Below are 27205 nucleotides of genomic sequence, written 5' to 3'. Positions count from 1 at the left end.
TAAGATTGACTAAGATTCCACTTATGTGTATGTGTAATGTGTATGCAAAATTGACTCCACTATCGGTATTTCACTTTTCCCATTTTCTTCTCAGGCCCAAGAAGCTTCGCTTTCATCCAAAACAGCTGTATATTTCTGCCAAACAGGGAGAGCTGCAGAAGGTCTTACTCATGCTGGGTAGGTCACGCTCCACAGTCTGGCCACATTGTCGTTATCATTCTTTTTAGTGCTCACTGGAGGATGCGAGCATGTCTTTCTGTGTCCTCAGTGGACGGAATCGATCCCAACTTTAAAATGGAGAGCCAGAGCAAGCGCACACCACTCCATGTAGCAGCTGAGGCTGGACACCAAGAGGTCTGCCACATGTTGGTCCAGGTGACTATTATGTGGATTAGCTGTTTTACCTTGGTTTCAGGGAGCTAATCCTGCACTGTTTCAGGAGCTGGCAGGTGTTTTTCCTTCTCCTTTTAAATAACGCCCTTTTGTTAAGGTTGTTTTCGGTTTGCTTCCCAGGCCGGTGCTAACCTAGACATATGTGATGAAGACCAGCGCACGCCTTTGATGGAGGCCTGTGAGAACAATCACCTAGAGACAGTGCAGTACCTACTGAGGGCTGGAGCCATTGTCTCGCACAAGGTCCTTTAGCTGGAATACTTTAGCACTGAGTCCACTGTACACATAGGCTGACACATGACTGCTGCCACTACTTCCATATGAATGTTCATTTTCAAATGTTTAGTTGTTGAAATACTTTGAGGCTTGTTTTTCTGAAGAATTAAATGCTTATTTTCTGTTTTCTTGTTATTCAGGATGGTGAAGGCTCTACCTGCCTTCACCTTGCTGCTAAGGTTGGACATTTTGGTATTGTGGAGCATTTGCTGTCTACAGGTTTTGTAGATATTAATTGTCAGGTATATGGTGTTTCATTTCACTTCATATCACCTCTGTTATATCATTTTTGATATTTTGCCACTTCAGACAGTCATGCCCTCGGGTTATGTTATTTTGGTTTGTATTTGGGGATATCATATTCTTAGCTGTGCTCTGTTTGCAGGACGATGGAGGCTGGACAGCAATGATTTGGGCAACGGAGTACAAACACATAGAACTGGTCAAGTTGCTGCTATCAAAAGGTGCTGACCCAAACATCAGAGACAAGGTCAGTGTAAGCCTTCAGACGTGCACGGCTCAAAATATGTTTTACTGCATATGGGTTTCAGATGTGGTTTTTAGAGCTAGGAGTTTTGAACTGAGATTCACCCTTCAGTGGTCTCTGTGGTTATAGAGGTCAAGCTGGTACAGGTTTACCAAGCACAGCAGTGTTGGAGGCCTTTTTAAGAAGTGTTACAGGAGATTTCAGTTAAAATGGGAGTAGCCACCAAAACCATGTATCCAGCAGTGGTTCTGTGTTCAGAAACTGAATGGTTGGAGCAGGGATGCCCAACTCGTTATCTTCAGTAGTATCTAAATATCAGTGTGCTGAAACTAAACGCAGGAAGATAGTAGATCTCCATAACTAGTATAGGGCACCTCTGGGCTAGAGGATGGCTAACACCAGATCTTGTGGTGACAGATGGGCTCTAGAGGTGTTTTGTTTATATTTAACATTGACGGTGACTGTATATTTGAGACTCTTTGGCTTATTGTTTTAGAAGTCTGCCTTGTTTGCTGCTAGATGCAAAATTGGGACATTGTTTTATTGTGTGTTGCCTCATGTTCTCAGGAGGAGAATATCTGTTTGCACTGGGCAGCATTCTCTGGCTGTGTGGAGATTGCGGAGATTCTCCTGGAGGCCCGGTGTGATCTTAACACGGTCAACGTCCATGGAGACTCACCTCTGCACATTGCATCACGGGAGAACCGGCTGGAATGCATCATGTGAGTGCAAACTGATGTGGAGCCTTGAGGTCCCACGCATGTTCCACAGCTCTGCAGGCTTTTTGCTAATCAGCACAAAACAGCTGTGGGTATACATGGAAATCACAAATTCGGTCTGAGAAGCTTTTAAATGAGGAGGGACATTTCCTCAGACACTGTGCCTGTAGATTTTAATAAGATATTGTGTAAATTGGAACCCGGAGTATATATGCATTGCGACCAATGGCACTCCAATGCAAATGGAGGAAAAAACACAACTCCAATGCAACCCCTGCAGCTTGTTTCTGTCGCGTGGGGCTGATGTGAGCCAAAAGAACAGGGAAGGAGACACGCCCATGGAGTGCTGCAGTCAGAACTCCAAGGTGTGGAGCACACTGCAGGCCAGCAGGAGGCAGAGGGAGACCAGCGGTGACGAGAGTTCTCCAGGAGAGAAACTCCTCAACAGGTACCTCAGTGAGGCCTGGACCACCTTCTCATTGCCTTTCATTCTGGGGTTCATTTTTTCCCCCACTCATTCTTTCCTGTTTCTCATGTGGTGGTAATTTATAATACGTTTATAATAATAAGTTTATAATGAGTATAATAATTTTTAACTTGTTCCAGTGTTTGTGACCGAGTTGCCGATTTTGGTCTTTCACCTGCATGTGTTCAGGGACATAGCACGGGGCTACGAGAGAGTACCTGTCCCATGTGTAAATGCTGTGGACAGTGAGGCTTGTCCTGATGACTACAAATACGTCCCTGACAACTGCGTCACCTCCCCCATGAATATTGATAAAAACATTACTCACTTGCAGGTAAAATGCACAGTGATGCATCTCTGTGGCCACATTTGTTCTAGGAGGAGCCTACCTGTGAAAGTCTCGCAGATCATGATGCCAGTCTCTAATGGAACAGAATGTTTTTTTATGTCATCCACAGTATTGTGTTTGCAAAGATGACTGCTCTTCAGCCACCTGCATGTGTGGCCAGCTCAGTCTGCGCTGCTGGTATGACAAGGTGAGACCCAATAACTTATAGCCCAGAGAAAAATGGCCTGCATATCCCCACTCTTTCAGAACATCAAAGGTGTGTGGCTAACCAGAGCCCAGTGCAGTCCTGAACTACTAACCCAAATGTCCCCAAAGTTTTTCCACATGCGCTTTCTTTCTGCTCTCCCAGGAGAGTCGACTGCTTCCGGAATTCTGTTGCGAGGAGCCGCCTCTCATTTTTGAGTGCAACCATGCCTGCTCCTGCTGGAGAACCTGCAAGAATCGCGTCGTTCAGAACGGACTTCGGTATCCTATCCCAAAACATATTCAGGATGTCCAAGTTTTCTCGATGTTCTTCCTCAGTGTTTCTTACTGAATGACCTGTTGCTCCCAGGACCAGACTGCAACTGTTCAGGACTCAGAACATGGGTTGGGGCGTTCGCACGTTACAGGATATTCCTCGAGGAACGTTCGTCTGCGAGTGAGCCTCTGTCTTTTTGTCTTCCTGTCTGTCTATCTCTCTCTGAACATGGGCATCCACTCAGAATTGGAGTCTTGCTTCTGTGGGTTGTAATGTTTTGAAGATTAAGATTCCCTTTATTGATCCTCATGGGGGACATCCAAGTGATACATCAGCTCCAGCTCAGAATAAATAAGAGTTAAAGCTAGAATTACAATAAAAGAAAGTTTTTATTTTTACTATGGGGACAATTACTATACACAGTTGCCTAAGTGAAATGGAAGTGACCGTGTGAAATAGCAGCAGGTATACAACGTTGAGGACTAATGGGACTATAGACAATGTCAGTGCAACAGTGGTATACTGTATAATTATTGTAACATATGTAGTATACAATAGTAGTAGAACAATCAATAGAACAAGTGTGTGTGTGTGTGTGCGTGCGCGTACGTGCGCGGGCGGTATGTAATGATTTGCAAGACGTCTAGTGCAGTCGAAGTTGTAGGAAGAGGCTCTTGAGTTATTGTATGAGGAGGGTGCTGGCCAGCAAGAAGACAGACTGTGTCCTCAGCTTTTGTTATATAGTCTGATTGCAGTGGGCACTATCAGACTATCATTTTGTGTATTTATGCAGCACTAATGCCTCTCCTGCTGCCTCCTTTGTGCAGATACGTGGGTGAGATCATCTCGGACGCGGAGGCCGACGTCAGGGAGGATGATTCCTACCTTTTCAGCCTGGACAGCAAGGTAGCAGCAGACTTCAAACGCTTGTCCCACACTGCCACCTTGGCTTGTGTGGTGTACCTCAGTGCAGAGGTGCTAGCCTGGGGCTTGAAGGAGACAGATTCCCAGTGGTTTGACAAATTGAACTGCCTGCCTTTTTTAAACATTTTTTTTACCATGGTAGTAAACAACTTTACATTGCATACCATATCAGCAGAATAATTTGAAATTATGTTAGAAACTCTGCAGTTATTCTTGACTGTTGGATGTTTTAAGTTTGGGCAACCCTGGCTTAAGTAACTGGCATAATGAGCATTAATGTGAGCTAGGTTGGACAGCTATCAGCAAAACCTGGTGAAACTACCAAGCAATCAAGCTTCAATCTGACACCCCAGGAAGCTGGCTTTCCTTTAATCCCTAATTCTCTCGAACAGTTCTCCTGTTGTGATCAGTCACTTGTGCTTATCTTTTCTTCTTTTCCACCATTCCACTTAACTATTCTCTTAGCTTTCCTGAGCCAATAAGAATTGTTTTATTGCAGGCCGGGGATATGTACTGTATCGATGCTCGTTTCTACGGCAACATCAGTCGGTTCATAAACCACCACTGTGAGCCGAACCTGTTTCCGTGCCGAGTGTTCACCTCACACCAGGACCTGCGCTTTCCGCACATCGCCTTCTTTGCCAGCAAGAACATCAGCACTGGGGACGAGCTAGGGTGAGCCCTCGATCAGCGTGGCCCGATAAGGAGCAGCTAGCCCGCAGGGCCACCCTGCCAGCTACGGCCATCAAGGCATTAGTTTGCATTATCAGATCAGTGGAGTGTAATTAGGAACAATTAAACATGGTTGGAGATGGAGCTCAATGGAACAGAATGGAATAAAATGACATGGGGTGGGGTGGGGTGTTTGTTTTCTTTTGCTGTAAGATTTCATTGTCCTTGCATGCTGGCTTGTGTCTCCAGGTTTGATTACGGCGATCACTTCTGGGACGTGAAGGGCAAGCTGTTCAGCTGCCAGTGTGGCTCGTCTCAGTGCAAGCACTCAGCAGCGGCCGTCGCACACCAGCAGGCAGACAGCACGCCGGGCGAGCAACAGACCACCACCCTCCCGGACACCAGCTCGTCCATCACGCCCCCGAGCCCCAGCTGAGCCCCCCCCGGCCTGGGCTCCCCCGCCTTCCCCGCCTTGCCTGGGCTACCGTTCCTTGCCCTCTACCAGCTGCCCGCACCATCACCTCCGTCACCAGCACACCCCGGCAGTGCCCAAGTCATGTGGGGAGTCCTGGGAAGCAGCCTGCCTGCACCACAGGCCTCTCACTCCAACCTCGCCGCCTGCCTGACGGAGGGGCATGCACGCAGACCGAGAAACTGGGCGTGCTCGGTAGAGGAGACGGACGGACACAGACTGACTTGTCAGCGTCTAGTTCTTCTGGTTTAGGATGGCATTTGTTTTCCTGTTGCAAGGGGCTGCCACATACAAGCTTGCGCGCGTGAGCTAAACTGTGCCAAGTTGCCCTGCAGGATTCCTCATCACTCTGTATCTGTTTGGAGCGTGTGAGAGCTCATGTCATTCTGTCACCTTCTGTTCCCTGCAGCCAGTGTCCACGCACAATTCAGTGACCAAGATGTGTTTACTTCACGTCAACCTTTTTTGGAACATCTGGGACGCATTCACTCACAGCACACTGACCTTTCTCAAGGACTTCACTTTCCAGGCATTTATGATGACAAACATTTGAAATTCCAAATTAAATTGTTGGCTAAATATTTTGAAATTCAATCAGGTTTTTTTTTTTTTTTTTATATAAAACCCTTCAAGTTATTGTATTTTTTTAAACCGCTTCGTAGCATATCCCGATTGTTTGATGATCGATTATATTGGAATAGTCTTCACGTGCAAATCGATACCAGTATGTTCCAAGCCCAGTCTTAATGCTTTGTGGACCACACTGAGCTCATGTGGTTATTATTGACTCATTTGCAGACAATTCTGAACATCTGTTAATGTGGTTAAACTCTCATAGCTGCTGGCCGCTTGTTAGCGTATTTGCAGATCTCTTTTGCTGATCAGTACCCATCTGTTGGGTTTGTTCTCCTAGCCCGACACAGACAAGGGGAGGTTCTGGAAGTCTCGGTGATAAACTGCCCATTTTGAATCATCTCCCGCATGTTGCTGGCTTCGACAGGTTTGCCTAATATGAAATGCACACCTTATTCTATTCAATTGCTATAATTCCTGAGCTGGTTTGATTTTGGTTTTGCTTCAGTCATGCCAGCCCATTGGCCCTTCCTGTGCTGTAGGAGTGGACTGCTCTAAACACGTTTGTGGTTTCCATGGCTTGGCCCTCCCTGCTACCTGTCCAGAAATGTTGCTGTTTCGAACATTTCCTCTCAACAGCAACGATCCTTTTGTATTTCTCTTGATTAACATGGCAAGACTTCAATAGTTTGCTTAAAAGACCATGAAAAATCAAACTACAGACATTTTGGTCAAAGAATGTGTGGCTGGACAATAGGATATTGCAAATGGTGCTGAAAAAAGGTTTTGTTTTATGTTATTTTTTTATTACTCACTATGAGAATACAAGATGTAAAATAAGATGAAGCAAGTGTTGCTTTTTTCTTCATTTTTACACTTAAATTTACCTCTGGTTTTCTAACTCTAGTCGTCATCGTTAGCCTGTTCCTATTTTGTTAAATGCGTTCATGTTGCTAGTGAAGCTATTATTCTGTCGTTTTAAATGTTGGTAGTATAGTCACGTTATTTGTGCTGATTCTGACATGTAGATCCAAAACACTGCAAAATGAAAGGAAAAAATGTTACATATTTCTCAAGGTAGACACGATGCTCCAATGCATCGAATGGTTGTATATTTTTGTTTGTTTTGGGTTTTTTTTCCTTCAATAAATGTACTTCTAATAAAACAGGTAAAAATAATCTTTTGACTAACAACTACTAATACTGCCGATGTCAGATATTTCCATTTACTTCAGCTGTGCACTACCTGCCTTGCTGTAAGCAAGCACTGGCTGGGACTGAATAAACGACTGCCACAGACTAACCAGGACCAACTAAGTAACCAGGTCCTACTAAATAAACAGGACTAAGTAGCTGGTACTGACTAAGTAACCAGGACTGACTAAATTGAAAAATGTTGAAGAATCCACGCAGTACTGCCAAAGTTCAGCTTCATTTGCCACAGAGAACTTGCTCATGTTTAAACTCTCATGCATGTATGAGCTTAAGAATGCAACTAACATGAAGGGCTTTTCGGTCTCTGTCAAGTTCCAGGGCTGATCTGCAGGTTTTTACAGGTGAGTGTTTTTTCTTTTATTCTTAAACACTCAGTTCTTATCTTTGAATTTTGAATCTGCACCACTATGAACAAGGTCAAAGTAAGCCAGTGCTCCAGAACAAAGTGAAACATGAAGCAGGAAGTCTCTGATTGTTCCCCAGCAGTCTTTTCAGTTTCTAAAAATGATATGATGGTTCTCTTCCTGATTATGGAGAGAAATACTTGATTCAGAGATAAGTCAAACAGGGGACTGGGGAAAAGGCTTTTAAGGAGCCAGACAGGAAACTGCCTTTCCGCATTCCACAGAGCCAAATCTAGAGGCCCAGTTCCTGTGTCTTCATCTTTTAGTGTCAAGTGCATTGGGGAGGACTGCTTTGAGTGCATCCACTTTCTGAGTATGAGCCTATTGGCACCCGAGAACTCGGATCTTAAACGTCCTAAAGCAACAATATTAAGGGCCGACAGCAAGCCATGAGAGGAGCGGAGCACCAAAGCTCCAAATGGACGGAACGGAGAGCCACAGTGGTGTACGGTAGGACCACCTTGGCTTCCCAGCTGTGACTGGTGTAGTTTATGCATTGAATTACCAGCCTTTACCTAATCCAGCTAACGGTGCATGTACTTGTTTTAATGTAACTTTATTTATCTTCTAATACGTAAACCATCACCTTTTGGCACTTAACACTTTTGAGTTGACAGTGTAATTACATTAGGGGTCTATGCACTTGTGTGAGAGAGTAATGGTAACGCACCTTTTTTTCTTTCTTTCTTTTTTTTGCACCATGTACGTAGATTATATTCTTTGCAGATTAAATAAAACTGAATTCAAATGTTACACTTAAGATCATGAAAACATTTTGTTAGAAATTCACTGTAAATTCCAGTTAAACCATGGGCCTTTTAGGTGTGTAATGTTTGTAAATGAATTCCTAATAAAAGTATTTTGTGCTAAACTGAAATGTCTGGCCCATATTACATTTACTATGTCTTTTGTAATTACAATAATGAGTCAGAAGTTTTGCAAAGGCCTTGACGTTCATGGTCACATTAATATTTGCTGTTAATTTCCCTGGTAGCCTGAACATCCTTTTAATTAAGACGTCTGTTTTGACCTGGCGCCCCTGTGCTCGCTTGCGTGACTGAAGCTGTCCGCTCGGCCACGTTTGGCACATGGCGCATGCTAACCCAGGGTGCCGAATGCAGCTCCTGGACTCGGTCCGCTGAGCTGCCGGACAGGCAGAAAAACAGGAGGGCGGCAGTCGCAGACCTGTCAGGCGCACTCGGCGAAGCCGCTCAGACGCACAAAGGCCTCCCGAGCACCGCACAGACGAGTGGATATCACTCAGTTGTCGACCTGGAAAGGTGCGCAGGCATGGACCACGCAGATATCATCAGTACGCACGAAACGCCCCAGGAGGGTGTCACGCTGTGGTTCGGCAGGTAAGATCCCAGGAAGAATGCAGGCCGCACCCAGACGTCTGCGGTTAACTCCGTCTGACACGTTTCCCTAAGCACACACCTGAGAAATGGTAACTGAACAATATACCCCGTTAAAGGCCTGATGAGGAGTTGTAGGCCAATTTGAATACTGCAAATGGGCCACTGAATAAAATCTGCATCAAAACCCATTCTTAAAGCTTAAAGGCAAATCTCACTCCTCAAGGTTAAGGGAAGAGGTGATGTAGAATTGACTAATAAATAATTGTTTTCTATATTATATAAATCTATTTGCCGATTTATGTAGAACACAACTTTCAAGTATATTTTTGTTAATTGGTTAACTTACCAAATTGTAAAAATGGACTGCTAATTTGTAATATACACTTTGCACCACTAGATGGAGGTAAAGACGAGGATTAAAAAGTCGTGTCGCGTGCAGGCAGAAGAGCCTGTGTCTGTTGTAGACCGACATTCTCAGTACCAAGACTTTTACTTTATTTTAAAAAGGCTATGGATTGAGCATTTGATTTTAAGGTTTCTGCGAGCAGTTCATATTCTAACGGGGCGTATGACTTTCTTAGTAATCCTCCCTTCATTAGAAATCTCTCGCGCGCGCACGCAATTTTTTGCTCTCTTCAATTTACTCTATTTAACAAAGAATTGTCCCATGCAAAACCTTGTTATTTACGTACGAATTTAAATATTCTTTAAGAATTTCTCTATCACGCATGGTTTTTGTTTTTGTTCCAGCATTGGACACTGAAGGGGGATTTTTTTTTGTCACTTCAGTTTTAATGAAGGCCCAAGTACTTATTAGAAAATGTAATTGCTCTGTCACTTAAAAACCATGTATGATTTAAAAAAAAAAAAAAAAAAAGAATTTTCGAATTCAGTGTAAGCGGTATCAATGTCCACCTATTTTAATTCGAACCAAAAAAAAGGTTCGAATTTTGTTGCTCAGTGTTGGTGACTACATTGTTCATGAACCCAAAACGTCCCTGACTAGATGTACGACTCAACTAATGCTCTTGTCCTTATCATCAATCTCCCACATCCTCCATTATGTCTAAACCTGAACAGCATCAAAAACGTAAGACTACTGGAGGACCCTAAGGACCCACCTTCTAGCAGTACACACACTGAGCAATGCTTTATTTCCGCAGTTCGTCATGACTTTAGCAGTTTCACTATCGATGCGGCTGCTGTAATAATGATTAAGATTGTGTTCTTATAGCAAACCAATGGGAAAACGGAACTGTTGAAAACACCTCACACGCCTTAAGCAACGTTTTTCTCTCCTTTTATTGTAGAGAAACCATAATATAAAATGTAAAAGTCCAATGTCGACATTTAATGGGAACTTTTAAACATAAAGATAAGCAACTGTTAAAACTTTATTACATGGTACTTGGTAAGCACCAACCAACACGTCGCCTCCGCGTAACCCGCTCTCCAGCAGGTGGCTTCAGCTTTAGACACATGTAACCACACTTAAGGACGAGGGCTGCCTGAATCGCTTACATTGGTGGCGGGCACCTAAGTGGAAGTCGGGAGAAGCAGCGCTGTATGAATTTGTTTTTGAAACGCGAACGTTTTTAAGTACCAAACGTCTGTACGCGATAAAGAAGGATTTGCGTGTGCATTGCTGTTTTCTGTGCGCCTTTTTTCTCTAATATGACGCACAAGTGATGTTTACATATTGGTTACGTGACCTGTCATCGTGGATGAGGTTTCTTTGGGTGTAGAACGCGGAATGGATTGGATGTCGGATGTTATTTGGTCTTGTGAAAAGCGCTTCATGAGGATTATATAAGTTTTCTGTGTTTTTGTAGTTTCCTTGCGGATGGAATGAGAGGCGACGGCGCGCGGAAAAAAAGATTAAATCAAGAGCAGACAGTTTTTATTTAAAAAAAAATCAAACAAAAAATAAATAAATAAAACAACATACACGCGATGGAGACTCTAAGTCATAACATATGTATGTACTCTGTTGTTTTCCCTGCTTCTCGTATCTGATGTTCATTTGGATTTTACCTGTTGGATATCCGCATGTTTAGGATGGCTCGCTTTGGAGACGATCTACCCACCCGCTATGGAGGTCCACCAGGCGCTGGAAGAGGGGGAGCCCGGGCGGGAGGTCCCCCAGGCGGCCAAAGGATGTACAAACAGTCGATGGCTCAGAGAGCCAGGACAATGGCTTTATACAACCCTAAACAAACCAAACAGAACTGCTTTACTGTCAACCGGTCTTTATTCATCTTTAGCGAGGACAACGTAATAAGAAAATACGCCAAGAGAATAACGGAATGGCCATATCCTTCCTGCTAAAGCCTTGATGTGAAATTTGATGCAACCATTTAACAAATAACCCCTAAAATTATATATCGGTGATAAAATGTAGACTCCGCTGTGTATACAATTTTATGACACATTAATGATAGGGAGTCGAGTAACCTTCTTTGCCACAAGTGTGACAAAATTGTTATAGGTATTTTAATATTAATGGAATATAATCAAAAACACTCATCCGGCGAGTATGCCGGGGTGTTGTCTTGTGCGCTATTTTATTCGGTTGTCTAAGGGCAGAAAGTCGAGCACTCGCACAGCTGTACGCAGACGTTGAAGGCAAAGTGAAGGCTCGGGGTGAGAGAACCGACCGCACGTATAAACCCACAGCACGTGCAGACATTAGCCATGACGTCCAGTCTCTTCCAGTTAAAGAGATTTACATGTAATTAATGTCAGCAATACATGTAGAGCCCGCTGCTACATCCTATCATGCAACGCAGATGTGACAAGTAACCCGAGTGACCAAAGCATCTGTGCTGTTTTTTTTTTTTTCTCGCAACCTTTCTTTTTTTTCCTCTCTCCATTGAGTCGAGATGCAAAGCATGAACAGCTTTTACGGTTCTGTGCATCGGCTGTTTTTTTTTTCTATAGCCAGCCACGTGTTTCGCCGAACGGAGCAATTAATTATCTTACCAGGGTGACACTGTTCACCTCTTACGCGGAATATCCCCAGCCGAGTACGGAGGAATAACCCACCGAATCGTTTTACTCAAGAACGACGGTTCCGAAAAGGTGCTTTCCAGGGTACTGAAATATCGCAGTGAATAACAAGTGTGGAGTTTTAGGCTGGATGAACAAAGAGCGTTTCCCGTAAACCTACCGTTTTTCGTGTTAAAAACAGCACATAACACCGCGTTTCCTTGTTGTTTTCGTTTATATAGACTGATAGTTAATCGGATGGATAGACGGTGGGTGTAGGTCTGTCTTTTAAAAGCACCCATAGTTTCCAACGCATTTACTAAGTAGGAGCAAAGCTCACAACGTACGTGACCGAAGTGGAGCATTATAGAATTTCCATTTGGGGAGTAAACCTAAAGACCTAAGCTCTGAGGAGTATGAAATGTAAAATTGGTCTTACTCATAAGATTCACCTAGATGCTTGTCATCATTAAGAGCAATTCCCAATTTTTCAGTGTTGTCGTTTATTAGCTAAATATAATTTAGCATGTGAAAGTTTGTGCAAACATCCAGATTTATAGTTCTTGGAGTCTTGAAGCACTACATGTATATGTATATCTTGTTACATATTTTTTTCCCATGCAGGCAATGTATGACATGGCACAGTTATCATGTATTTACCTGGAATGTGTGTCAAATTTGCACAAATAAGTTATGAGAAAAGGCACAATTTATGAGGCGCATGTTGGTGCAGACATGCATAAATTGTCAAAACACCATATAGTATAACATATTGGATGACTAATGTTAGTCAAGGTACTGTTTGATGTTTTAGTGCAGGCTTGCTTTCTTTATATCATATGGCTACATTTGGTTTGTCAGTGAAATTAGTATGTCGATGTTTTCCTTGACCCACACACTCCATTTGAATACATGATCTTGGCCACCATCATCGCCAACTGCATTGTACTGGCACTCGAGCAGCATCTCCCTGTAGGTGACAAGACGCCCATGTCCAAACGCCTGGTAAGCTCTCCTTTTATTAGTAGCTATCCTTCGGCTTTTTCTTCGCCCTCTCTCTCCCGCCACTTCACTCCATAAAGAATCTAATGCCATCTTTGATCTCCTTCTTTCTAATGAATTACATTTGTCTTTTTTGCTTATCAATCAAATTCTACCTTTTTGTCAATTTCATGTGGCTACCTACCTATATTGGTGTTACCTTTCCTGCACCCCCTGTGTAAATCAAGTCCCCACTTAAGCACATTAGTAATTTGTGGCCATGCACTCATGCGGGTGACCAGGGACCCTATTAGAGGTGAACCTGTTACCTCTATGTCTGTCTTGGAGCGCCAACCCAAGGCTAAAGGCTTGGCATCCACTCCTGTGGTCCATGCAGGAAGCACATTTGCACCTCATTAAGCCCTACCCTGCTGGGAGCTATTGACATACATATGAACACATGCTCTTTTTGTGACCCATCCCTAACACACACCGAGCAGGCTTTGATTCCTCTCTCCCTGTTATCCTGCTCTGTTTGAACCACCATCTGAACACTATTTGCCCAATCACAGCCATAAAACACTGGCCCTTAGTGACCTATTGCAGAGCAATCAAAGCGGACTCCCCGACGGCTGGAAGGAGGCAATAGCATCCTCTTTATGAGATGGAGTATGTAGGCAGAAATGGCCGTGGCCAGTGCAGTTCTGTTTCTAGAGCAGAGCCACCATGAGACAATGTTCTCCTCAAACGTGGCCACCTGCTCCTGTTCCCAATTAACCCAATGACTGTGAGACACCATCAGCAGCTCCACGTGCCCATTAGCAAACAAAAGATTCTACCCACTGGGTGGAGAGGGGGAGGGTAATCAATACAGAAGGATCCATGCTGTACTCCATTTTAACATGGATGTTATTGCGCTGCTTCTACAGTGTCAGAAACTATGGTGCAGTTAAAAATAGAAGTACTCAGTATGATGGAAATGTACAGTTCTACCTGCAGTTGATGCTCCCATTACTTGTGTGCTAAAACTCTAAAGATGGATAATTATTGAAAATGAATCATTGCGTTGATATATACACATGTAGCCTACTGTCAACACTATCATGCTTATAATCTTCTATCCTCTATTTATGCTCACATCAGGTTTTTAATCAAAATGTCACTTCCCAGACAAAAGTTAATTACATTGAATATTCAATGTTAAGTTATTCAAAACATGAAATTGCTGCATTGGTAATAATACATGATCAGGTAAGTAGCAAACTTAAACTGCATTTAGGCATTAGTCAGCTGCTTAAATATATGCTTTGCTATTGTCTGGCGATCATTTCAAAAACCACACCTCCCTATGACCAGTTTTCTTGTTCAGACATCTAAATAATATATGTTCATTGTCTTCAGTATTTCTGACAGTTATACATGTCATAACCCAAGGACTAAGGAATACATTTAGAAGCCCCATGATCATTTAACTAGCAAAACCTCTACAAAGCACTCCTGAATGTCACTAATGTGCTAAAGCTAGATTATTGTTAGATTTACATTTAAAACTAAGTTGAACGTATATCAAGGTGTTTTTTTTTATAAGCAAGCTTTAAAATTTGACTCATGTGAAAGGGCACAGATGTGCTTGGAAGGAGTGAGGTGGAGGTCAGACCAGTGTAAGTGCCTGAGCTGTCCTGGGACTTTGGAGATATTCATGGGCGAGATTTCAAAGGCAGTGCTGTGGTCAGAGCAGCTCCTTCACAATGATTGACAGAGAGATGTGCTCCTCTATTGTACATGCTCTTCATGCTTTCTTAGATTCAACAAGCTGCACAATAAGCGTATTTCTCCTACAACCAGTTTGGTTAAGCATACACTTTTTGTATATAATAGCTGTATCTACAGAGCTTCACTGGTCATTTTTGTAGTTACTCAGGGGTTTTGTCCAAACTCAACACAGCTTCCCTTCAGTACTGGGCTCTTCACATGGTTTGGACAGCCTTCTCCTCTCCTTACCAGCAGAGTCCCTGTTCCTCAGTCCATTTTGAATGTGTCGGCGTGGAAAGTAGAATATGCTGTCTTTCACTCCTTTGCTCTTTGTCTGTCTTTCCATCCATGCTTCAGTAATTCATCTCGTCATTTGAACAAAGAAGCCGTCCTTTCCTTCATTCCCTCTATCTCTCTTGGCAGGATGACACAGAGCCCTACTTTATTGGAATATTCTGTTTTGAGGCTGGCATTAAGATCATCGCCCTGGGCTTTGTCTTCCACAAAGGCTCCTACCTCCGCAATGGCTGGAACGGAATGGACTTTGTGGTCGTGCTCACTGGGTGAGTTCACAGCCCCAGGATGGAGGCTCACTATGCAGGAGATAGGGGTGTGTGTGTGGGTGTGTGTGTGTGTGTGTGTGAGTGCGTGCATGCGTGTATGCTGGCAAGGGTGTGCGTGGGTGTGTGTGTTTTGTGTGTTCAGGAAATTGGAGGATTTTTGCTGAAGTGCTTATACCACCGTTCTTCTCGGGTTCCTTTCCGTACTGCCGTGAACCCTCTGGTGTGTTTGTCCCTCAGTAAGTAGAATAGGAAGATGTTTATAGACAAAATATGAAGTGTAGACTTGTCTGAGAACTTTCACGGTTCCTTGTACTGCTGCATCAATGGTCTATGTTTGGGATTTAAAGGAGGAGGGTTTGGATATTTCTATATTTTTCCATGAAACAATTTTAAAGTGTGCATCTTTCTCTATCTAGACCTTCCTTTATACAGCAAATATCCAATGCATATTAATTGTCCACAAACAGAATTAAGTAATTTAATGTAAGTTGTACTGAAATCTTTTCTTCTGGCATTTGACAGTCGGTGTGATGCATGCACAGTGTTGGATCCTAAGAACTCCGCTGTCACTAACTCAACTGCCTTTACCCCACACACACTCTACTAAATGGAAAGTTTTACTTGAAAGAACAGAGGAAGATTCATGGTTCAGTGTCTTAATTCCATCTGGAACAGCGGGGCACTTTGCAGACAGCCATCCAGGGGGCAGATGTTGGTCTGCTTACCTGAGGAGCACTGGGTGGTTGACTCAGTTCCGCTGTGTGGCTCTCCTGTCCTCAGCCTGGATCACTGCGCAAAACAGCTGGGAATTTCTCTGTGTTTATACACTTCAACAGCGTAGGACCAGGAGTGGGAAACGTTTTGTCTCGAATCTAGGCGTGACAGTCTGCATTATTTAAAGTGTGTTGCCTGAGCTCTGTTTATTTAACTAGAGCTGATGATTTTTTTTCTGCTTTATGTAATTTAGCTATTGCATTTATTAACTGTAGTGGCAGTCCTGCTGAAACAGTCTGGGTTCAGATGGCTTGCTAATGGGCACAACGGCAGCAATCATCTTCCAGTCCTTGTAAAAACCTATCTTCATTGCTTGCGAGTGCTTCTACTAAACCGCTCTGTAATCTTAGACATACACCAACTCTGTTGTCGGACTTTCACAACGGTATTTTGTTTGCACGTCATAAATTGCTGCCTCACTGTGGCTCACATGCATCACCATGGGGCTCGTCACATCAGTGGAACAGAAATGAACCCTTCAGTGTGCCTGCTGCCACTGTTCCGGCTCAAGGACGGCAGTGACACATCAGCTCACGTAACCTGCCAAACGTGCGCCTCTTATGTTGCGTTCCTGTCCCTTAACCTTTTGTCAGTGACGTACTTATCGTCCCTTGATTTTTCCATATTGCCTCTGTATTGTTTTGTCTTCTTCCTCCTGCTCATCTCTCCCTTATTACCACGTGTGCGTGTTGTACTGGGCCATGACACTTTGCAATTTATGAGCGCGGTGCCGCTTGCTAGTACCAGTTCCAATTATTTATGGAGCAAATAATGGGTGTTCTGAAAAGTGAATAAACAGATAAATCAAGGGCAGAGAGTTGAACGAATGAAAAGAATGAAAAACTGAAGACGTGAACGCAGCAGAGGCAGTAGGACCAAAGGGTCGATGCGTGCTGCAGAGAACTGGGGACCTGAAACACTGGCTGCAAGTGAGCTGCTGAAAACAGCAATTTGTAGGTTTGGTGGAGACCTTAAAGAGAAATCTTTATATCTTGGCCATAATCATACACACATAACTACCAACACAGATTTGGGTCAGATAGATGTGTGTTCATGCACACATTTCAAGCATTTCATGAGCTGAAATGGTTACAAAAATTGCTGCTGTAATTGTTTAGACTGAACTACGATCCCTTAAGTGAAATCATGGTCCACTTGTGCTACACTTGAGTTCTGACTGGGGAAATGGGGCATGTGCGACTCTCAGTAGGTCATAAAATCCAAATCGCTAACCTTCTGACTCCTGCCGCAAATCAAACTACAAAACCTTCACTAAAATACACCACACATTGCTGCATAGGCGGTAGTGTGTCTTTGGTGTTTGGTGTTTCTATATGAAAAGATGCCAAAATATTGAAATACTTTACTTCAACCTTTTAATTAGACATTTAGAATTATGGTTAAAGTAAGTCCTCTGTGGCCAAAGGTATGCTGACAGCCACACTAATTACTGAGTATATGTGTTTGTCACGCCAATTGCTAACAGGTATATAAAGAAAAAGGTTTATTTAACGAAAGAGAGTGCATTTGGTGTGCGTTACCCGATCAGATCAGAAATGTTTGAAGGGACGATGTCCTACACACTCCCAGACAGAGCTCTGTTGTTACCATCGGCTACCGTTACCTCGACAACAGAAGCCTGGCCCCGTGCTGTCCTCAAGCAACCCCCTGATTCCGGGAGATGATGGAATGTCTTCTCCTGCAGCATCTTCCTCATCCCAGTCTGCCACCCACTGCCCCAGCTCCCATCCACCAAAGGCCATCCACACCTGGTTTTCCCACGAAAGTGCTCCTTATTAACTCTCAGCTTCACATGCTATGGACTGATCACACCCTCATCCTCTCCCCCCACCCCCGCCCTCCAGCACTCCCCACTGCCCGATTATAGTTCTGATTAATTCAATGATGCTTTCGTTCACGGCGAGGTGCTTACAGCGTGGAATGCCTGCATCTTTGCACTCCTCCTAAACGATGATTTATACTCTGGCGGCACTGTGCAGCTGGCAGGACTGCTGGGAGCATCAGGAGATCCAGAGTAGGATAAATGTTATTGTTTTTGAATGCTATTGTTTTCACAAAGGGAAAGAGAGAGAGAGAGAGAGAGAGAGAGAGAGAGAGAGAGAGCGAGAGTCAACCTGCTGTCACTTAGCACCTGAGTAACTGCTGTCAGTAATCACGTACTATAATCTCTATACAGTGCTCTCCATCTGTTTGTCTTGCTTCCCTCTCTCTGTGTAACCTTTGTACCTGTGATAACTGCTCCAACATGGCAGGTAATAAACCTACATCTGCAAGTGGCACTATCTGGTGGACATGAAGAGGCTGCATCTGAAAGAGAGGTTAATATGCTGTGTGTGTGTGTGTGTGTGTGTGTGTGTGTGTGTGTGTGTGTGTATGTATGTGTGTGTGAGTGGGTGTGTGTGTGTGTGTGTGTGTGTGTGTGTGTGTGTGTGTGTGTGTGGGTGTGTGTGTGTGTGTGTGTGTGTGTGTGTGTGTGTGTGTGTGTGTTTGTGAGTTGTGCTATACATGGCTATGCTCGAACACACGTTCTCTCATATACAACAAACACACGTTCACTTGTATACAACAAATCCAACCGCTCCCTCTGCCCCTGGGGTCTCTTCCTTTTTCACTGCTAGATCATTAATAGATTCTCCTGTACATGAACACAAGAATGTTTTGTATAACTTTTTTTTTTCCTGAAGACTTCAATTCCATCCCAAATCCCAAGATTTTCTGGAAAACATTCATCCAATGTCAGCAAAGACATTGATGTGTGAGATCAGATTTGTTGGTTAATTGGTTATTTGAATAATAGAAAATTATACTGTTGCTATACTCCCTCCATGTATTCCATGTATTCGAACCTTCATGTGAAGCACTGGTGTTCGTTAGGGCGCGGAGGCACTCACTGGGGCTTTTCTCCTCGTGCTCAGTGGCTCCGCTCTGCTGTCCTCCCGCAGACGCTGCCTGGCTGCACTCGGGTCAGCCCGACTCGATATGCGACTGCTGGGTGAAACGGCTGGTGCAGCTCTGGGGACAGGCGCACCTTTGCGTCCTGTACCCATGAGACAGGAGGAGCTGTTAATGTGAGAATGACTCTGTGTCTGTTGCCCTTGGGTACGGATCGATAGCGCAGAGCTCAGGAACACAACGAGCAGACAAGCACACACCCAAGCCGAGCGGTCTAGGCTAAAAGAGTTTACACGATATTTATTTCTATTGCCATCAGCCAACATGTAGGTTTAAGCTTACTTGGGATTCTCTGATGTGTTCCTTATCTAGAGAGGATAGCCTTATGCTCGGTCCATTAAATACCTTTTCTTCCTGATGATCATGGTATTTGCGTTTTATGTGTAAAGATATGTGGACGAAGCCATTGGTCAGTACAGACCTGAGATTGAAGTTAAACATGAAGAGTATTTTTCTAAGTATCAGGTGCATACAGCAGATCTGCTCCTTCGAAGCAGCATAAGCTGTGGAACGTTTGCCTTGCCTGGGTTCGTTTCCTCCCATTAGCCCCCCTTGATCAGCGTGCCTCCTTTAGACTCTCCGTCCACTTAGGCTCAGAGCTACATCATTCCCCAGACAGGCACAGCGCATGAGGGGCCCAGCCAGACTGTCCTCACATCATTCTGAGTATGGGGTGCTCAGTAGGAGCCCTGACGTTTAGGCTGCTGCCTGTTACTATGGTTACAGCACAGCCCCTCCCCCCTGACATGGAGTAAACTGATGAGTGGGCTGTTTGCCTCGGTCTGTGATAACCCAGGGTAGGTAGGTCCCCGAGGGCAGGACAGGTATGACCCTGAGGGCAGGCAGTACTAGGTGCACTGTGTGAGTGGGTGGGGGGGCTACTCAATCAAACACATTCCTCGTCTTTGTAGGGCTCATCTTCTATCTCTGCGTCCGGTCCGCACGTGGGTCACATCGTCTCTGGCTGTTATGCCCGCGTCACTCGTCATGCTCCGAGCTCTAGCCGTGGCAAGCAGTCCCTGTTCCATGGCACTCCTGCCGGGCGCCAAAGCCCTGACTTCAAAGAAGAGCAGGAGGGCCCGGGCTGCTTTCATGTATTCGTTGCCCGGCAAAGCAGTGGCTGCCTTCAAAGTGGCGGCGACTCACTTTGCTCCGTCCCCAACGACAAGGGCTCGAGTGCCATTTGAACGCTCGCCAGTGCCTCCTCACACCGAGGGCGACGCTCTCCCTCGAGGTCTGATGCCGAGCTTTGTGTATGCACACACGTGTGTCCTCGTGGGTGTAGAAATCGTGTAGCAGTGACGCGCACAGGAGCCAGGGCTGGTACTGCTGCTGAATGCTGTGTTCATTCTCCTCACCTGAGCACATGCTCTACAAGCTGTGTGTGACGCACCCAGTTCCAACAGCACTGGGGGCGATGGGGTCAGTGGGATGATAAAGCAATTAGTGTTTGTGGGAAGGTAATGTGTGTTGGCGGGACATGTTTGTTTTAGGGTGCGTCTACCTAGAGCCTGAGAGACAAACAGCACGAGCCAAGACGTCACACATAATGGATAATGTAGTTCTGACAATTAGTGTCCTCATCATTAAAGCCACTTTGAAGCAGGTCCCTGCTTCTTCAGTATGGACACCTCTGTCTGCTTCTTCTGTCTCCCTTTTTCTCTACTGTCCTCTGTAGACTACACTTGCTGTTTACTCCTTGCAGAAAAAAAGGAATTTTTTTAAATTGACCTAACTTGATCATTGACCCTCCCCCTACGCAGCCTGATTTTTTTCAATCACTGGGGGCTCCACTATAAGCTCTGAACATTTTAGAATATTGTGATAAGGTTTTGTTCTTGCTTAGTCTCCTGAAAAGTGGGTATTTTGAAAATAGATGGCTGTGGTGTGACAGTGATGCTCACTGAGTTGTTTTCTTTTGAGAGGCTTTGTGAGATGTTTTCCCTGAGCTGCATGTTGCTTTCAAGACTTGACAGAAGTGATGCTGACAAGCTCTTCATTGGGCACGTGACTACGGGCCATGTGTAGGTCTCAATCTTTCACTCACTCACTCACTCACTCACTCACTCGCTCGCTCACTCAGTCTCTCACTCCCTCTTTCTCTTTCTCTCACTCTGTTTCTCTTTCTCTCTCAGTCTCTCTCTCTCTCTCTCTCTCTCTCTCTCTCTCTCTCTCTCTCTCTCTCTCTCTCTCTCTCTCTCTTTTTCCCCCATTTCTCCCACTTTAGTAAAGCACACAGAATATTTTACCTTTTCTGTCTTCCATAGAAAAGCTTGTGTGGTCTCATAATGATATGGTCTCTGTGCAGGTGTTTCATTTCTTCCATACACAATGCCAGTCTGTTGTATTTACATGTCTCCTGCAGGTGTTTGCTTCACACACACAACCGACCTGTGCTAGAGATGTGGGCCCTTTTAGCCTCTGATTATGACTCTGCTTCTGTCTCGTTTATGAGAGGGGGAACAAAAAAAACAAACCTCATGGGTTTCATTTTGATTTGTATATTACAGCCCCTTTATTACGGTGCACAGATGGCATTACTAGTACTATTGGAGTCCTTCTGTAAGTAGGCTTTATATCATTATATCATTATTTTATTTTTAGGCTTTATATTATTATTAGTTTCTTCTGTCTTACACAAAACACATACTCACAAAACCAAGTTTGTATAGCTCTATGCCTCATTTACAACACCTTTTAAACCTCTCTGATTGTCCCTTGTACTAATGATGAACCTCACTGAAACTCCCACAGTGAGACTCCTCATATACTGAGGCTCATCCTACAATGAGACTTCTCCTACAGTGAGAGATTCCTCCCACAAACAATGAACAGGAGTATCATGTTCTAGTGATCTCACTGCCCACCCTGTTTAGTGTTTACTCCAAGCTACGTTTCTGACTGACTTTTTTCAACTTTCTACTACAAGAGTTTTAAGATCTTCAAATTAGTTGCTTTTAACTTTCCTAATTCTTGGCTGAGATGAAAAATCATGGAGCGGCCTTCTGGGATTTTTTTTTTCTCTCTAAAATCATCACCTATGGTAAACACTTTTTAAAATCCGAAGGATGTACAGAGTTGAGACCTGTTGATCTTTAGCTCTACTTCGGTCGTCTCTTTCGTCCGGTTCTCCTTCCCCAGATGGCGTTCCCCATCTCTGCTTTGCAATGATCTGGCCCTCTGATCTTCACCAAGGGCCCACTCCAGCTGCAGACACTGCGAGAGAGGGGCCACAACCCTCCTCTTGACCCTGCTTTATGAGTGACGCCCCTCACGAGGTTAACACGAGACCTGGCCCTCTCTGTAACCAGCTCGCTCACATTTAATCTCCTCAGAAATGTGATTAGCATATAACTGTGAAATATTTGCTCCTACCTACGACCCATGACTGCATATGCTGCTAATGCAAAATGTCACAAAAGCAAAATTAGACACGTGTGCTGACATTAACAGCTCTGTTGCTTAAAACATGAACAGAGCAAGATGGAATCATGACAAAACAGCTGCCGTTCTGCACCACTGTGTAAACGTGGTATGACTCTCTGGAAGTGATTGGCAGGTTCTGAGAACGTGATCTCACACAGTTGAAGCAGGCCTCCATGTGTTGGAAGAGCGGGAACGATCAAGTTGATTTCGGAAGGAAACACTTTCCGCTGATTACCTTATATGTCATGCAGTGACACTGTCACAGTGAACATCGTCATTAAATTTGATGATAACGAAACGATAATAGGCCTGCTCTCCTATAAGGACCAGCCTACAGAGAGGAGGTTAGTTCCCTGATACACTGGGACCAGAAGAATATTCTTTCACTCAACGTCAGCAAGACCAAGGAGCTGACGTTGGACTTTCCAAAGAAGGAGCTGTAGCACATGCCCATTATCATCAATGGGACTACAGTAGAGATGGTCAGCAGCTTTAGGTTCCTCTGCATAAACACCACCAAGGCCCTCACATGGACCATGCACACCACTCGCGTGGTGAAAAGGCACAACAGTCTTTTCTGTCTCTGAAGGTTGCGGAGGTTCGAATGCCTGCATCCTCGGCATGTTCTACACCTGCACGGTGGAGTGTGTCCTGTCAAGCTGCATCATCGCCTGGTATGGGAAGCGCACCGCTCTGGACCAGAAAGCTCTGCAGACGGTGGTAAGGACAGCTTAACACGTCACTGCGGTTGAACTCCCATCATTTCTGGAGCTGTACACCAAAAGCTGTCTGAGGAAGTCCAAGAGGATCACAAGAGACGCCACCTACCCAAGTCACAGTATGTTCTTACTGTTGCAAGATGGTTCAGAAGCATACAAACCACAACCTGCCAACAGATTCTTTCCACAGGCCATCAGACGACTGAACAGCCAGTAGTACTCTGGCGCGGCCTGTACTCTCATATACTCACACTCACGTGGAGAATCCATCCCTCACCGGTTGCTTTGCACGTTACATGCATTGTCATGTAAAATATCTTGGACAATAATATATAATATTTTGTGGCATACTACTACTACCACCACTCAACTCATTCTGTCTCTGACACAGTGTCTTGGATTGTATTGCAATGTATGTATGATGAATGCGCGGTGTGTGGAAGGCATTTGTATAACTGTATTTTTATATTTTTTTAAATATATATATATATATTTTTGCACATCTATATACACAGATTTACTTTTTTAGGATATGGACATGGTAATATTCACAGGTATATTTTTTGTAAATCAATCCTGCAAGAGTATAAGAAGTAAACACTTAAGCTTTTCACCCACCTAACTCGTGTGTATGTGCGTCATGATACAATTTATTTGATTTGATTTGAAAGGCTGAATGTGGGGCTTTTTAGCTTATCTTCAGTACTGCTGTTGGTATGTTTATGTTTTTAGAGCTGTGGCTTCGGTTTTATATTTAAGAGACTATACATGCTTGTAAATGTGTTTGTGCGTATGTGTATGCCGCTCTGTTTGTGTGTGTGTGTGGGAAAGAGTTATGGAGGGGACCGGAGTCATTTGCGGTGGTGTTGGTGACATTTGCGTCAGCTCCGTTGTATGGCTTTCTCCCTGAGGAAGGGGGTCACCTTTTGGTGTCATGGCATGTGTGACATGGCTGCAGCCCTGTGTCTGTAAAAGAGCCAGAATGAGTTCCAGCTCGGGGGTTGAGAAGGTGTGGAGAACCAAGGAGAGTAGAAGAGGTTGGGCAGAGAAGGGGTGAGGGGGAGCGGTAGAAAGGAGGGGTGGAGAGTAGGGATGGAGAAGGGGCCAGAGAGGAGTTGTGGAGGATGGGTGGAGAGACAGGATGGAGGATGGGTAGAGAAGAGAGTTGGAGAAGGAGTGGAGAGGATGGGTGGAGAATGGATGGAGAAGGGGGATGGACGCCACATGTCCGAGACATGGCTGTTTAATGATTGTAATCATGCTTCACTAATGAGCAAAAAGCATTTGTATTCTTAGCACTAGTAGTGGTTCATTTGATTACCCCTGGCCACTGGCGTTATGTACTCATCAGACTCTGGTTTTATTGCGTTGTCTCTGTGGTCATATTTGTGTCTGCTCCCCATCTCATGAGGCAGTTAGATACTGACCCCAATATCACAGCTAACACTGAGGGATATGAGAGCATACACTTACTGTTCAATAATTAAAAGCATTGATCATCCCTGTCTGCATGTGTTCTCCTAATTCCATCAGGGCCAGCAGGGCAGACTCTGGGGGAATATGTGGGCTAGGGAATTTTATGAGGGCTATAATGAGTGCTTTGCTGCACTTACTATCCAGCTGAGGAGAGAGAGAAGAGGAGAGGGGAAGCATGAAGTGGGGTACAGCCCGAGTCAGTCTCTGTTCGAGGGAAGTGTCAGAGAAAGCCCAGTGCCACACACTGCTTATCAGCACACTCTCAGACGAAGCAGGATCATGAAAAACAAGCTTCTCTACACTCAGTCTGAGAAAAGAGTGCGCTTCCCCCATCCTGGGCCAGAGTTGTTTTTGCCTCTGTTACTGTTCCTTTTTTCCCTGTTATTGTATTGTATTTGATTTTTACTTTTTGCAGTAATTTGACACACTAGCAGACAGGAGTTTGTCATTTGATTAGGGTGTCACGAATTGTTTGTGCAGTGTTTTTTCTCTGTGTGTATGCTACCTTTGTTCCAGAGGAAGATGGCGAGGACCTGGGCGGAAGTGTGAACAGGTAGGAGGATAGAGAGGGAAAGATTACATGAGGGTTTGAAAGGAAGAGGGGACCAGCGGGAGCTTCTGGGTGGATTAGGCCGACATGGCCGGCTAGAGCCTGAGGGGCAGCCTCTTGCCTGGGCCTGACAGGCGTGGTGATCTCTTTGGCATACCAATCCTGCAGAACGGAGCCCTGCTTTTTTCCTCTGGCTTGTCCTGCGCTGCACATCTCTTCCTTCTGATGTGAAGTGCTTCGCATTGCTCTTGGGCTTGTTGTCGTTCTGTTTTTCAGCGATGATGAACAGCAGTGCTCTTGAACTGTGCAGCCAGCTGACGCTTGCGTACTATGTGACTTTGATTTTCTGCCAAATGTGGAAGTTAGATCTAATGATATAATATATTAATGAAATAATATAAATGAACTACTTTCTCAGTCAATAAAAATGACTGAGTGCTTTGTGTGAGCATGAATATGTGCACTGGGGAAGATATGAGTGTTGTTACATGCATTGAGTAATAGGACTGTGAGATATGCAGTGAGAATGCTGTGAGCGTCAGTATATACAGTGTAAATAATGTGAGTGTGAGTATATGCAGTGTGAGTATATTTGCTATGCCAACATGAATGTTTCAGTGTTTGCTTTCAGGTTTCTACTCGTTGTAATGAGGACTCATTACATGATGTGTCAGAGCAGTAGCGGTAATGTGTTCTAAGTGTGGACGTATGTGTTAACGTGTGAAGACAGGGTTTGAAGGTGCTTGAGAGTAGTCCAATTCACAGCTTTTTTGTTTAAATATTCATTCCAAAGAAGCTTAATAGAATTTGTAAGAAGAATGAATGTGAACTCTCAACACAAAAAATTCACTCAAGGTTTACTTACTCCATAACATTGTATCACTAGCCATATCTTCTAGGGTTTCTCATAAAGCATAAATACAAGCTGAGTAAAGTTCTTTACATGACCTACCTCTAGTTGTAATCATGGTATGGAGACACCACCATGGCATGGGGTCCAGAGAAGAACATCTTTCTCTTGCTGAGTCTCATCTCCTGCATGGTGCTGACCTTTGGCTGACCTCAAGGAGGAGTTGGAATGGTTTGTGCAGTTGCTGAAGTGCACACTCGTGTCTGCTGAAATTGCCCGTGAGCTCTCAGACACTGGCTGGCCACCTCTGTCTAGAGCCCTACCTCAGTTCTTCACTGCTCTGCAGCCCAGGGAGTCCAGAAGCAGGTGGAGGGGCCTCAGATCCCGGTGTGCCATACACACTCACACACACACTCAAGAATTAGTTCCCTACTGCTTCTCAGCTTTCATTAAAAAAACAACAACAACAAAAAAACCAAAAACAAACAAAAAACAACTAATAATCTGTGAAAATTATAGTAAGGTTATTTTACCTAAAGAAGAAGCCCATTCTTAGGCTGTCCCAGACATGGCACAATCTACAGTAAGCAGTATTAGTACTGTACTGCATTGAATCACTACTGTTGTCACCTGACTCACTATGGTATCAGGATAAGATCATGCGTGTTTGACTACATCACTGAGGAAAGTCATTATCTCTGCTCTTGTTCAACGGTGAGTTTTTATTCAATCAACATGCCACATTGCACTTATGACAATGAGGAATTCATTAATTTCTTAACAGTTTAGCAGATTTTGTTGTTAAATTTCCTGTTTCCTCTAACTCTTTGACCTTGCTGGCTGGAGATCAGAACTAATTGTGCAGCAGTGATCCCTAGAGGAACAAACTGAATAGATTGTCTGCAGCATGGTGAGGGAAGCAAAAATATGACATTTGTTTAAGTTGTTTCAGGAAGTTGGTCCTGACTGGCAGGCTCAAGATATACCATCCAATAAGTCTTCCAGGAGTGGTCTCAGGAGATACCATCACATCTGGAGGTGAAAATGGGGGTGGTTCAAACCTTTTGTGATTCTTCTCTCTGCATTACTGGTATCATTATAAGGATATGCAAAGCTTGCCTGTTTTCTCTCTGCTTGGATTTTATCGTGGTGATATTTAGATATCAGTTACAAGGTCTATTTAATTTTTTTTATGTAAGTGTAAACATATTAAATTTGGCGGCATGTGTTTTGCACAGCAGTTTATGCACAAACCACACTGCAGTTTACACACAGTTACAGGCAGCCATAAGTTTGGCTAACAAAGCTTTTATATACAATGTGCTCTGGTTAATGCAGTATGAATTGACAGCGACTCATGATGAACTACGTTCATCACCATGCTG

At 44.2% G+C, this 27205-nt stretch overlaps 2 protein-coding genes across 20 annotated transcripts in view; both read left to right on the top strand.

The window, feature by feature from the left end:
• Positions 1-8281, top strand: part of ehmt1b (euchromatic histone-lysine N-methyltransferase 1b) — a 38622-nt gene extending 30341 nt beyond the window's left edge. For all 7 annotated transcript variants that reach the window (XM_027003666.2, XM_027003670.2, XM_027003665.2 and 4 more), the window contains 14 exons: positions 95-177; positions 269-375; positions 514-636; positions 810-911; positions 1055-1159; positions 1724-1878; positions 2156-2323; positions 2531-2675; positions 2800-2877; positions 3040-3155; positions 3244-3330; positions 3978-4056; positions 4574-4749; positions 4996-8281. In XM_027003666.2, coding sequence (XP_026859467.2) covers positions 95-177; positions 269-375; positions 514-636; positions 810-911; positions 1055-1159; positions 1724-1878; positions 2156-2323; positions 2531-2675; positions 2800-2877; positions 3040-3155; positions 3244-3330; positions 3978-4056; positions 4574-4749; positions 4996-5182 — 1711 coding nt within the window. In that variant the 3' untranslated portion in view covers positions 5183-8281. The remainder of the gene's footprint in view (positions 1-94; positions 178-268; positions 376-513; positions 637-809; positions 912-1054; positions 1160-1723; positions 1879-2155; positions 2324-2530; positions 2676-2799; positions 2878-3039; positions 3156-3243; positions 3331-3977; positions 4057-4573; positions 4750-4995) is intronic.
• Positions 8282-10303: 2022 nt separating this feature from the next.
• Positions 10304-27205, top strand: part of cacna1bb (calcium channel, voltage-dependent, N type, alpha 1B subunit, b) — a 105804-nt gene continuing 88902 nt past the window's right edge. For all 13 annotated transcript variants that reach the window (XM_035526991.1, XM_035526990.1, XM_035526992.1 and 10 more), the window contains exons 1-3: positions 10304-11080; positions 12656-12761; positions 14913-15052. In XM_035526991.1, the coding sequence (XP_035382884.1) occupies positions 10818-11080; positions 12656-12761; positions 14913-15052 (509 nt within the window). In that variant the 5' untranslated portion in view covers positions 10304-10817. The remainder of the gene's footprint in view (positions 11081-12655; positions 12762-14912; positions 15053-27205) is intronic.

Source organism: Electrophorus electricus, chromosome 6 (assembly GCF_013358815.1).
Source record: "Electrophorus electricus isolate fEleEle1 chromosome 6, fEleEle1.pri, whole genome shotgun sequence".
In the NCBI taxonomy this organism is placed as follows: domain Eukaryota; kingdom Metazoa; phylum Chordata; class Actinopteri; order Gymnotiformes; family Gymnotidae; genus Electrophorus; species Electrophorus electricus.
Note: the sequence above shows the minus strand (reverse complement) of the source record. Positions and strands in the feature narration are given on the sequence as shown.